General features: G+C 35.7%; 1 protein-coding gene across 2 annotated transcripts in view; it reads left to right on the top strand.

Annotated features, from left to right (window-relative positions):
• The window catches only part of DPP10 (dipeptidyl peptidase like 10), a 791,529-nt gene that overhangs the window by 668,463 nt on the left and 109,979 nt on the right, over positions 1–13,087 (top strand). For both annotated transcript variants that reach the window (XM_062199274.1, XM_062199266.1), the window contains one exon: positions 5,371–5,491. In XM_062199274.1, the coding sequence (XP_062055258.1) occupies positions 5,371–5,491 (121 nt within the window). The remainder of the gene's footprint in view (positions 1–5,370; positions 5,492–13,087) is intronic.

Below are 13,087 nucleotides of genomic sequence, written 5' to 3'. Positions count from 1 at the left end.
TCAGTAATCTCCCTAGGCTCTAGTCATGAGTTGCCAGGGCTATGGAAGCCTTTAGAGTTCGCTGACTTTGATCTTATTCCGATAGGGTCATAGTCAAATTGGAAGTTCTCTCCTCCCTTCAGAGAAAGGTACCTCCTTCTTTGATGGCCCCATTCTTTCCACTGGGATCTCACTCACAGAGATCTTTCATTTAGGTCTTCTTCTTTTTTTTCTTTTCCATGGTATCTTGGCTTTCCATGCCTACAATACTCTCATGGGCTCTTCAGCCAGATCCGAATGCCTTAAGGGCTGATTCTGAGGCCAGAGTGTTGTTTAGGATGTCTGCCATTCTATGAGTCTACTGTGTATCCCACTTCCCATGTTGGATCCTTCTCTCCTTTTCTGATTCTATCAGTTAGTATTAGCAGACACTTGTCTTGTTTGTGTGATCCCTTTGATTCTTAGACCTATCAGAGCCATCGAATGTGAACTGAAATTGATCACTTGGACTAGTGAGATGGCATTAGTACATGCCACCTTGATGGGATTGTATTGGAATCCCCTGGCACATTTCTAACTCCATCATTTGGGGCAAGTCTGATTGTGCATGTCCCAAATTGTATATCTCCTCCCTCTCTATTTCCACTCTTAAATTTAACAGAAATTACTTTTCAGTTAAAATTTAAACACCTAAGAATAATTGTGTGTTAATTACAGAGTTCAACCACTAGTACTAGAACAACAACAACAAATACTAAAAAGGATAAAGTATTACATTGTACATCTAGAGTCAGGACAAGAGCTGATCAGGTCATTGTTTCTTATAGTGTCCATTTCACTTCAACAGGTTTCCCCTTTGGTGCTCAGTTGTCGCCGATCAGAGGGTATTTTTCAATATGCGGCAATATTGATGAGGCTTGAGGACATCATGCTAACTGAAATAAGAAAGCCAAAGAAAGAAAAATATTGTGTATTCCACTTATATGTGGAATCTAAAATAGTCAAATTCATAGAATCAAACAGAGGAACAATAGTTGCCAAGGACTAGTTGTTATCTGAGCTAGTGAGTTAATTATAATATTTTCCCAAAAAGTAAGTAGTAGTAAAGGGCACCCAATTATAATATTAATTCCACTTTAACTTTATAGAACCTGTGATACCACTACAAACAAGGAGATATGTTTTTTAAATATCCATGTTATTTATAGGAAAGGCAATTTGACACCAGTGGAAGGGAGAGTTAGATAATGAGATTTTCTATCCTCTGACTCACTCCCCAAATGGCCACAACAGACAGGGCTCAAGGCTGAAGCTAGGACCAGAAACTCCATGTGAGTCTCTCATGCGGGTGACAGGGTCCCGAATACTTGAATTATTATCTGCTTATTTCTCAGTTGCATTAGCAGGGAGCTGGAAGGGAAGCAGAGACTTGAACAGGTGCTCTCATACTAGGTGCCAGCAATACAGGTGACAGCTTAACCTATTGTGATAATACCCTAGCTTTAAATGGAAATAATCTAATGATTCAGAGTTTTCAAAAGTAAATTTTTTTTTTTTGAAAATCACCCATCAGTGAAGATGGGATAGCTTTTCATTAATAGTTTTGCTAAAATAGATCTAATGTTCTATTTTATGTATTTTGCTATATTTTTCATTGAAGCAGGTGAAAAGTTTGTGATGGTATGTTATTCCTAGATTGTTTCTGCCATTGTCACTAGTTGAACCTGTCACAGTAGGCTGATTTACATTGTGATTACTCTTATCTCCCAAGTCTTAATGACTTTCAACATATGATGCCCACTACCAGTTGGCTGTGGTAGTCTGCTCAGCATCTCCTCACTCCACAAAAAAGGGTACCGGGATGTCTAGCATCTTGAAGCATTGCAGATGGTTTTGGAAAGAGGTAGAAAAAGTGGTAAAGTGGCCCTTAAAGCCCCCTGCTTGGAAAGAATACATAATGTATCCAATCACTTGGTCATGTGTGATATCAGCTAACATATTAATTAGAATTTCTTGGGACACTTATCAAATATTGCCAAGTGGCAACATATAGTATCTAGTTTCCTTCTGTTTCCCTTCTTGGCGACCTTACAAAATTTGAATTGCTTGGTGGGTAGATTAAGACCATTGAAGTTGAAAGCCTGGATAGTTGGCCTGCTCTGTGAATTAAAGAGTTAAAGATCTAATTGTGGTACCAATGCTGTGACTCAGTGGGTTAAAGTCCTAGCCTGCAGCTCCAACATTCCATGTGGGCGCTGTTTCCAGTCCTGCTGCTCCACTTCCAAACCAGCTCCCTGCTATTGTACGTGGGAAAGCAGTGGAGGATGGCCCAAGTCCTTGGGGCCTTGCATCCATGTGAGAGACCTGGAAAAAGCTCCTGGCTTTGGATTGGCCCAGCTCTGGCAGTAGGGCCATTTGGGGAGGGAATCTTCTAATGGAATACCTCTTTCTCTTTGTCTGTACCTCTCTCTCTAATTCTGTCATTCAAATAAAATAGATCTTTTTAAAAAATTAAGTTGCTCTTTATTTCTATTTGTTATGTTGGTTAAGAGGCTCATGGAAGGAATTGAACAATGGTATCAAATGATTATGGCAGTTAAATAGTAACTTTGGATAAATGACATTAATGTTTGTCATATTTCCAATGTGATTTATATCTGGTTACTACTCCTGATGATTGTGACTTGAGTACTATTTAACTTCATCAGTGTGCCTGGATAGTACATGTAGTATAAAGATCCTTTGAAAAGTTCATGGAACATGGAATTAGATATATTTGCATCAGTGCACAAAATTTTGAAATTGATTCATAGTTGTTTCTTTTTTTCATAATATGCATTTCTGTGAACATAATATGCAGTTATCAGATTGATAAGGCAGTAGTTAGAGTTTATAACTGACATAAATACAATTCAATCCAAAACATTGATAATTAACAAGTAGATAGGAGATTATAAATATACATTGTTATCAAAGCAGCCACTAATTTTGTGTCCACTCGAGGGAAGATCTTGTGGACATTCTCTGGTATTGCAGGTTTTCATAGAATGTCATTAAAATTCTGATTCAATACTGCTTGTTCTTTTACATTGGAGCAGATGTCAGTTTCGTATGGATTCTGAATATCATCCAATCTGTTCTTCAAATATAAATGTAATTACTGGTCAATAGTGTTGGATAATTTATACATCTGCTGAAGTCGTGGGGGTTTTATTAATTATTTTGAGTTAGAGTTTTTGTCTCATTGGAAAGCTGAAGATTAGGACCCTATTACTTTTGTGACATCACCCCTCACTCCTAATAATAGCTACATGCACTTGAACAGCCTTAGTGTTGGTGATCTGTACTGTTCTTACTCGGAAGTCCTGTTAAGGGGGTGAGGTACACACATGGTAACTGATGTGAAAACATTAAATATTATTTGTTAATGCGACTCTTCTGCCTCCTCCTTGACCTCTTCCCAGTGCTGCTACTACCGTTCTAAAACTGCTCATAATACACATTATGCCACTGACCAATATTTTGGGACTATTTATTCATTGAAACTGTAAAGGTTTTATTTTGATTTATAGTTTGTTGCCTATTGAAAGCTTAACTTATCTTGTGTGAAGTCAGGTTTGCTTTTAGTAACAGGCACACATTTTATATATTCTACAATCATCATCTATCTCATTTATTCTTAACAGTTCTGCAAGGTACATGTGAATCCTATGTACATTTTATAAAGGAGAAGACAGATTTAGAAACCTTACAAACTCACAAAAATCATTAAATTTAGTATTTTGAATTTAGTTTGCCTGATTGTAAGGCCCATGCTTTACAAAGCACCCTCCTATATTCATTGTCTCTGTTTTTTGTCCCCCAAGTTGGCATTCTTACCTGTAATATAAAGAACTGTGTTATAAGGGTGGAATGACTAACTAGATACACCCACCTATGAATGCTTGCCATATCACGGGAATCAAAGCAGAATATCAGGGGCCAGCTTTGTGGCACAGAGGATTAAGCTACCACCTGTGATGTTGCTATTCCATATGGGTGCCTGTTTGAGACAAGCTGCTCCATTTCCAATCCAGCTTCCTGCTAATGTGCCTGGAAAATCAGCAGAAGATGACTCAAGTATTTGGGATCCTGCTACCCATACAGGAAATCCAGAAAGAATGGCAGGCTCCTCGCTTCATCATGGCCCAGGCCTGGCTATTGAAGCCATCTGGGGAATGAACAAGTAGATGGAAGATCCCTCTCTCTCTCCCCCTCTCTCCCCCTCTCTGCCTCTGTAATGCTGCCTTTAAGTAAATTCTCTCTTTCATATATATATATATATATATATATACATATATATGACATTTTCTGGATATTAATATTATATTTTTCACCATGCACACTATTGTTTAAATATTTAAATATCTAGGACCTTATAATTATAGAGTTAATTGTTTTAGAAATTCTTGTGGTTTCTGTGTTTGGTATTATGTAATTACTCTAACATTCTGAACATATGGGCATTAGGCCACCTTTCACCTTTGTAGCAAAACATTTGATCTAAATAGCAATTTGGTTTGGTATAGACAATATTCTGCCTCCCCCAGCATGGAAGAAATGTGATTACATGGAAGGATATGTATGATTTACAATTTTATCTGGAATTGTTCATTTCAAAGGCACATCCTTTTGTGTAGACTGATACTGTTTATTTTTTTTTATTGTTGCTTTTTGTTTTGGGGCTGTTATTGATACTATTTTGGAAAACTTGCTGCTGCATTCAAATGAGAACTCTTCAGCTCTCAGGCACAAGGTTATGATTATTGCCTTACTATTTAAAAAAGAGTTACCAAGGATATTGGTGCATTGGGATCCATGCTCCACTTACGAGTATCAAGGACAGTTATTATAATTTCTTGTCATTGGTGATTCTGTGAGTCAAACTGCGTAGCATCAGATTCTCTAAAGATTACTATGTTCATCACCAAATACATTTTAGCAGTTGTAAATGACTCAGATTGGAACTTTTTTGGTTAGTTGTCCATTACTAAAATGGCATACTGTTTTCAGCTCTCAACCTCTTGAGTATGTAATAGTTTGCTCTAAAGTCAAATCTATTTTGTTGTGTGGCAGAGAAATTTTTAAGTAGATGAAACATTGTTGCTGAAAATATGAAATAAAAAAAATGTCAATTGCCACATGATTCCCAAATGATAACCTGATGTTGACATGATAGGGAGAGAAATAGCCATTAATATTTGAAGATAATACAAATATGTGTGGAACCAGTTTGAAAGCAAACAAGTAAAACATGTAGCTAGTCTGTGATCATTGTGTAACAGGAAAGTTTATTAAAGGTATCCTAACATGTTGAGTTTTTTGTACTTTTTCATATGCCTCCTGATCTAGATTTATATTTTTGAAAATAATATCTACTATCAACCTGATATAAAGAGCAGTTCACTGAGATTGACATCTTCTGGGAAAGAAGGAATTATTTTTAATGGCATTGCTGACTGGTTATATGAAGGTGAGTTGAATAGATTTAGTTTCAAAGGATACAAATGATCATTTTTACACATTTTATGAAAAAATTGTTCATTATAAAATAATATTTACAGCACTATTTCTTTTCTTCATTTCCCCTCAAGATATCATTCAGGCTTTCATATCTTTGTATATGCTCATGGTTTGTCTGTACTTTACATTTACTTCTGTTATTCCTTTAGGGTGTGTGTGTTTCTGTGTGTTGTTGAGATTACAAGGAGTTTATTTTTGATGAACTAATGAAAGTGAATGATCACCTTACATCACTATCAAAATAGATGCTGAATTTTTTGACTCTCTGGAAAATAAACAACTTTTTTTGCATGCATGAAATTCATTTGATTTGAGTCATCCTCATAGAGGCATTCTATAACATTTTAAAAATCATCACATAGAAAAGTAAAGCACTCCTAAAATGTTATTTTCAACAATGATTGAATCAAGTTCTAGTAAAATGTGAATGCATATAAATATATTAGGTCATGAAAATGTCTGTTTTTGATCATGTACCAATTATCAGCTGAGTTCTGGTTATAGATTCTGGTAAAAACACAAAGCTTAAGTTCAAGACTGCAATGGATCTAAGCAAAATATAAGAGCATTTTAAGTCAGTCTATTTAATTTTAAATTATAAGTTAAGAATCACCAAGGAAATCCATATTAGTAAATGCAGTCTCTCTACTTCATGTTCTATATTTATCATCTTGCAAGATAGGTGAATCATGTAGATCAATTCATTCCCTCACTCAGTGGATATTACTTAAGATCTACTACGTTATATATATTTATCTAGGTCCCAAAAAAGAGCAGGGAATGAAAACAATAGCTCTGAGGACTTTACATTCAAGTGAAAGATTTTGCTAGGTGAAGTTATTTTAATAAGTAAAGATGTTATGGTCCTGAAATATATATGTATGTGCATACTTATATACTTTGTAATATATTTATTCTTACCCAGCAACAGTAAATAATAAAAGACTTTTAGAGGCTAAATCTCAATTTAAGGAATTGTAAGAACCATTATGTATTATCAGTGATAGTTATGCTATGAAAAGTTTATTTTTAAAGAAATGCACAGGAAGGTAATTATGATTCTTTGGTTAATATGACTGAAGCTTGCTGTGACATTCCTATTTCAAAAAGATGAATTGTTGGAGAGACCTGGCATGGCCTACTGGATTGGAGAAGCAAATGGGGAACAAACTTGAAACTTGAGTAACTCTGGGAAACTGGGTAATAGAAACTAAGTGATGCCCTAACCTAGAGAAGCACAGAGACAGAAGCATACCCTTTATCTTTAAAAAGTTGTTGGCACTGTGTAAGATCCCTGCAGATAAAGACAAACTATCCATGCAGTGTGCTAAGTAGTTGCAATGCAGGAAACACAGGATTCTCAAGAATGATAAAGCAATAAGACAGACTGTTCTAGGAGATGACAAACCTTTTCCTAAAGGAGAAACCTTGAATTGAGCCTTAAAAATGAAAAATTGTTATACTTGAGAAGAAATAAGCAAGAAAAGACCAAGTAGAAGTAATGGCTTGCAAAAACCATAGAAGGATTAAGCAGCATAGCATATGCCAGGGAAACTAAACTCTACTTGAAATTAGTGAAGCATAAAATTAGAGAACTGGTAGACAGTAAGAACCAAGGGAAAGTGACCTCTAACAGGGATCTGCAATTTCAATTATTTTCTACTAGAAAAAAGCACGTAATAAAGTTTGTAGAAAATGGAACGAAAAGCTACATTTTTATTAATGCAAAATGTTTTTTGAAGTCTGTGCTTAGTTTGTTCATAATACAGCCTTTTCCAAGAACTTTTTGAAGATAGAAAAATGGATGAAAGATATTAGCTCTCCCATAAAATTGATCCAGTGGGTTGTGGTGTGAAGTTGCAACTGAATAGAAAGGACCACTGAGTAGCTAAAAGGGATGTTCTTTGCTCTAACAGGACATCATAAGCAATGGAACTAAAATCACACAGCAGGAGGAGGAAATTATAAAATTAATGGTGACAAAAAATAGATATGGATTGGTGGCTAAAGAGATGGAGTGCTTGAGAAGTCAAGAATGATTCTGGCTACTGCTGTAGGTCATTAATACACAGTGGTGGCAGACACTGAGTGAATATTAGCAAAGAATAGTAGATTTCCATGGGGAAGGGGAGTAAGTTACTGGAATGTGAACATTTTACACATGGCTAGCACGCAACATTGGGCAGCACAATGTGATCCTCAACATCAGTGAACTGGTAGGTTAAGCAGGCTGTACTAAATGTAGATTGAGTCTAGTTTTCTGATGTGATCCCTGTTCTAGACAACTTGGGCCTCTGTCCTAATGGGAAGGCTTCATATATGTTTTTTTTTTTTCTGTGTGTGTATAAATATTTTTTATTAAACTTTTATTTAATGAATATAAATTTTCAAAGTACAGCTTATGGGTTACAATGGCTTCCCCCTCCCACAACTTCCCTCCCACCCACAACCCTCCCCTTTCCCGCTCCCTTTCCCCTTCCATTCACATCATGATTCATTTTCAATTCTCTTTATATACAGAAGATCGGTTTAGTATATATTAGGTAACGATTTCAACAGTTTGCCCCCATATAGCAACACAAAGTGAAAAAAATTATTGTTGGAGTACTAGTTATAGCATTAAATAACAGTGTACAGCTCATTAAAGACAGAGATCCTACATAATATTTTTTTTTTAAATTAATTAATTTTCTATGCTATTTCCAATTTAACACCAGGTTTTTTTTTTATTTCCAATTATCTTTATATACAGAAGATCAATTCAGTATATAATTAGTAAAGATCTCATCAGTTTGTACCCACGCAGAAACACAAAGTGTAAAAATACTGTTTCAGTACTAGTTATAGCATCACTGCACATTAGACAACACATTAGGGACAGATCCCACATGGGATGTAAGTACACAGTGACTTTTGTTGCTGACTTAACAATTTGACACTCCTGTTCATGGCATCAGTAATCTCCCTAGGCTCTAGTCATGAGTTGCCAGGGCTATGGAAGCCTTTAGAGTTCGCTGACTTTGATCTTATTCCGATAGGGTCATAGTCAAAGTGGAAGTTCTCTCCTCCCTTCAGAGAAAGGTACCTCCTTCTTTGATGGCCCTGTTCTTTCCACTGGGATCTCACTCACAGAGATCTTTCATTTAGGTCTTCTTTTTTTTTTTTTTTCTTTTCCATGGTATCTTGGCTTTCCATGCCTACAATACTCTCATGGGCTCTTCAGCCAGATCCGAATGCCTTAAGGGCTGATTCTGAGGCCAGAGTGTTGTTTAGGACGTCTGCCATTCTATGAGTCTGCTGTGTATCCCACTTCCCATGTTGGATCTTTCTCTCCCTTTTTGATTCTATCATTTAAAGTATTAGCAGACACTTGTCTTGTTTGTGTGATCCCTTTGATTCTTAGACCTATCAGAGCCATCGATTGTGAACTGAAATTGATCACTTGGACTCTCTTTTTCCCACTCTCAAATTTAACAGGGATCACTTTTCAGTTAAAATTTAAACACCTAAGAATAATTGTGTGTTAATTAGAGTTCAATCACTAGTACTAGAACAACAACAACAACAACAACAAATACTAAAAAGGATAAAGTATTACATTGTACATCTAGAGTCAGGACAAGAGCTGATCAGGTCATTGTTTCTTATAGTGTCCATTTCACTTCAACAGGTTTCCCCTTTGGTGCTCAGTTGTCGCCGATCAGGGAAAACAAATGATATTTATCTCTTTGGGACTGGCTTAATTCACTCAGCATGATGTTTTTCAGATTCAAGGACATTTTTCTTAAGATTTATTTACTTATTTACTTGAGAGGCAGAGTTATAGAAGAGGGACGGAGAAACAGAGAGAAAGGTCTTCCATCAGCTGTTTAACTCCCTAAATGTCCTCAATGGCCAGAGCTGCGCCAATTCGAAACCAGGAACCAAGTACCTCTTTCAGGTCTCCCACATGGGTTCAGGGGCCCAAGCACTTGAGCCATCTTCTATCTTTTCCAGGCCATAAGCAGAGAGCTGGAAGGGAAGACGAGCAGCTGAGAAATGGACTGATACCCCTGTGGAATGCCGGCACTCAGGCAGAGGTTTAACCTACTATGCCACAGTGTCAGTTCCACTCAATGACATTTTACGGCAAGAAATTAGAGACTATTTTCTGAAAAGTAAGATAATTATTTTAATTAGAGAATAATATTCTATACATTTAGGCTGAGAGTGAATATCACGTTGGAGATGGAAAGACAAACAGATAACAAAAACTTTGATGCTAAACTGCAAGTCTGATGCATTCCAAAAGAGAAATGGAAAACATATAGTTTGTGCCATGCAGATTAAATTCAATATTTATGGCTCCCTTGATCAAGGGACAATAAGAAATCCATGTAGGTATGTGATTTAATCCTCACAATACTAGGGAATATAACCACTTACTAAAAAATCAAGGCTCACGCAAGGTTAGTGACATGGACAGGTCTAATGAACGGCAGAGTTAGCAATCGAATAGGTGTCTTCCTTTCCCTAGGCTACTCCACTTGTTACAGTGCGATAGTTTTCATTATTCCTGAAGACACAATACAGATTTTCAGGCCTAAACCATCAGATTTTGTTCATCTGTTTCCTCAGTCAAAGGTTTTGAACCCTAACACCTACACAATTCAATTCTTTCATTTCAAGGCGAAGTTACTGTACCAGAATTATTGCTGAAGTTTGGCAGTGGCACTTAAGCAAGTCAGAAGTTCTTGATTTTTCTCAGCATTTTGGCTGTCATTCCCAACCTGAGCTTCAAGAACCTTAGATGCACCCTAATCTCCCATTGTCACTTTGCTTTTCTTGTGTGCTGACAGCTACCAGACTCCAGACCTTTTCATTTCCCTTCAATGTGCTTGCCAAAACACACTGATACCACAAAGAGAATTCATGTGATCTGCAGTTCTATTCCTTTTTATTGCTTTACAGAAATCAATCAAAATCTACATTAGTATATGTGGGAGACTCAGAAAGTACACATAACATCAATTTTTTAAAATTGTGATTTTACTTTCTGTAAATATCATGGAAAAATGATGAGAGAAGGTATAACATATAATACAATAAATGTTTTTATAACACATTTTAAGGACATGGCTTAATCGTGCTAGAATCAGGCCAACCTGTGAGTGTTGCTATTTCTCCCAAACACAGTCAATATTATGAAGTCATTGAAAGTGTCATTTTAAGCTTCTATGCTTCTACTACTAGCGTGAGGAATATTTAGTTCCCACAGAGAGTAAAACCATATATATATTATATATATATATATATATATAGTACACATAAATACATTTAAAAGGGTTGATAAAGATGAAAAAACACTCAGATTGAAGATCATTTTCATTATTTGCACATCTTATGCTATTCATATAAATCATTTCTTTTAAACGGGCACTATAACTAAATATCAGATCAAAATTTTATTAAAAGAAAACATTGGGATGCAGGCATTTGCCCTAGTTATTTAGACAACAGCTGGAAAATACATATCCCATATCAGAGTGCCTTTGTACAGATCCTGTGTCTGCTTCTAATTCCAGCTTCCTGCTAATGTGCACCCTGGTAGACAGCAGGTAATGCCTCAAGTAATTTGGTCTTTGCCACCATGTGGGAAACCACAGTTGAATTCCTTGCTCCTGTATTCAGTCTGTCCCAGTCCTGGCTGTGGTGGACATTTGCAAAATGAACTGATGGGTGAGAGATCTTTCTGTCTGCTCTACCTCCCTCTCTCTTCCCTATTTGAATAAAATATATAAATAAATAAAAATGTGTAAAAAACTTAAATGTTGTTAAATGAAGGTAATGTTAACAGTTGTCATATTCACATCTTTAAAAGTTCCCATTAAGGATTCACTATATTTAATAGAAAAAAAGCATGACTCTCGCTTCCAAATATTTCTATATATGGATTATGGAACTACTATGTCTAAATGATTTACAATATTTTATGTGCTCATATTTTTAACGGAGTTTTTGAAATTCAACCCACAGCTATGGGGCACGAATATCTTTCAGTCATTATATGAGAATATGAAGAGGAATAAATGTTTCTTGTTTTGGTTGTTTCCAACTTAGTGGGGGTGATAAACTATTAAGAATTGTTTAGGAGAGGAAGGAACTATTCAGAACATGGTAAACAGTGGTATGAAAATATCTTTTCAGATAATAAATGTAATTATAAATAGAATTAAGCCTAAGAGGACTGAGGAATCTAAGATGTTTTATAGAATAAATGGACGTTGCGTTTATCCTCAAGAATGTTAAGATTAAGGAAGTGAGGGGAAAATTACAAGTTAAGCAATATCCTCAGTAGATTGCTATTGGAACACTTTTTCATTTAATACATAGTCCAAAATGTCTCTTTTTACTTTATTTTTGACCTTTTTGTGAACCCATGAAGTTACATTTATTCCTTCATTGTATTAATAAGTATTTACTGAGTATTTACTAAGACCTATCCATGGGGAAGTAACCATGGAAACCAGAAGAAGATGGAATTATTAGTGGTGGTGAGGCACTGAAGGTCAAACAAGCTAAGGATTAGAAAATTACTATTAGATTTGCTTCTATATATTTGATAACCCAAACAGCAGCAGCGTCAATCAATTGGTGGGGCCAGAGGCAAAACTGCAGTGAATGGAGGTGTAAGTGTGAAAGGAGCAGCATATAAACATAGGAAGTTCTTTTAAGAAAGTTGACGGTGAGATACAGAAAATAAGAAGAAAGAATCTACCAGAGCCCTACAGGGCTGGGAGTAACATCTTCAGGAAATCCTATCTGTCTAAATTCATAAACTATAAATGGATAAAACCAGCTTACTTTTCAGAATAGCATGTTAATCTCAACACAATAAGGGTATCTTAGTTTTCTGAAAATGCTTTGTTTTGAGGCTATGTTTTTAAGAGTCTGTGATATAAAACGACATGTGTTGGAAACTCCATCTGTTCTGCAGTGATGTTGCTTAAATCAGAGTAATAAAAATGAAGAAGAACCAAACCTACACTAAATTCAAATGAATGCAATTTGTAAAAATAAATTGTTTGTAAATAATGCAATATAATTAACATAGGACATCTCAATCCATGAGTAAATATCCCAATTAGTTATGATTTAAGAAGCTTGTGCTTTATCCAAGATAACTGTTAAGAAAATGCACATTAAAATACTTGTATTTATTTTTCACTCCAGTTAGCTTTATTTTTGCATATGAAGATAATTATATAAATTATTGTTTTGGTATGGTAATATTTTTGTGGGGAAGAACATTAGGCACAAATCAATTCAGTGTAATAAAAATAGGTGATACTTGTTTTCTGATAAAAATGTCCTCAAATCTGGGCCATGCTTACCCGTGAGGAATACTAAACACACATACTGAAGCACCTGTGACAGAACACATTTCCTAGAAATTCAGAGAGTTGACTTTATTTTTTTTAAAGATTTTTATTTATTTATTTGATAGGTAGAGTTACAGACAGTGAGAGAGAGAGAGAGAGAGAGAGAGAGAGAGGGAGAGAGAGAG

The sequence above is a fragment of the Lepus europaeus genome, chromosome 1, assembly GCF_033115175.1.
Source record: "Lepus europaeus isolate LE1 chromosome 1, mLepTim1.pri, whole genome shotgun sequence".
NCBI lineage: Eukaryota > Metazoa > Chordata > Mammalia > Lagomorpha > Leporidae > Lepus > Lepus europaeus.
The sequence above is the reverse complement of the archived record's forward strand: the minus strand, read 5'-3'. Positions and strand labels throughout refer to the sequence as shown.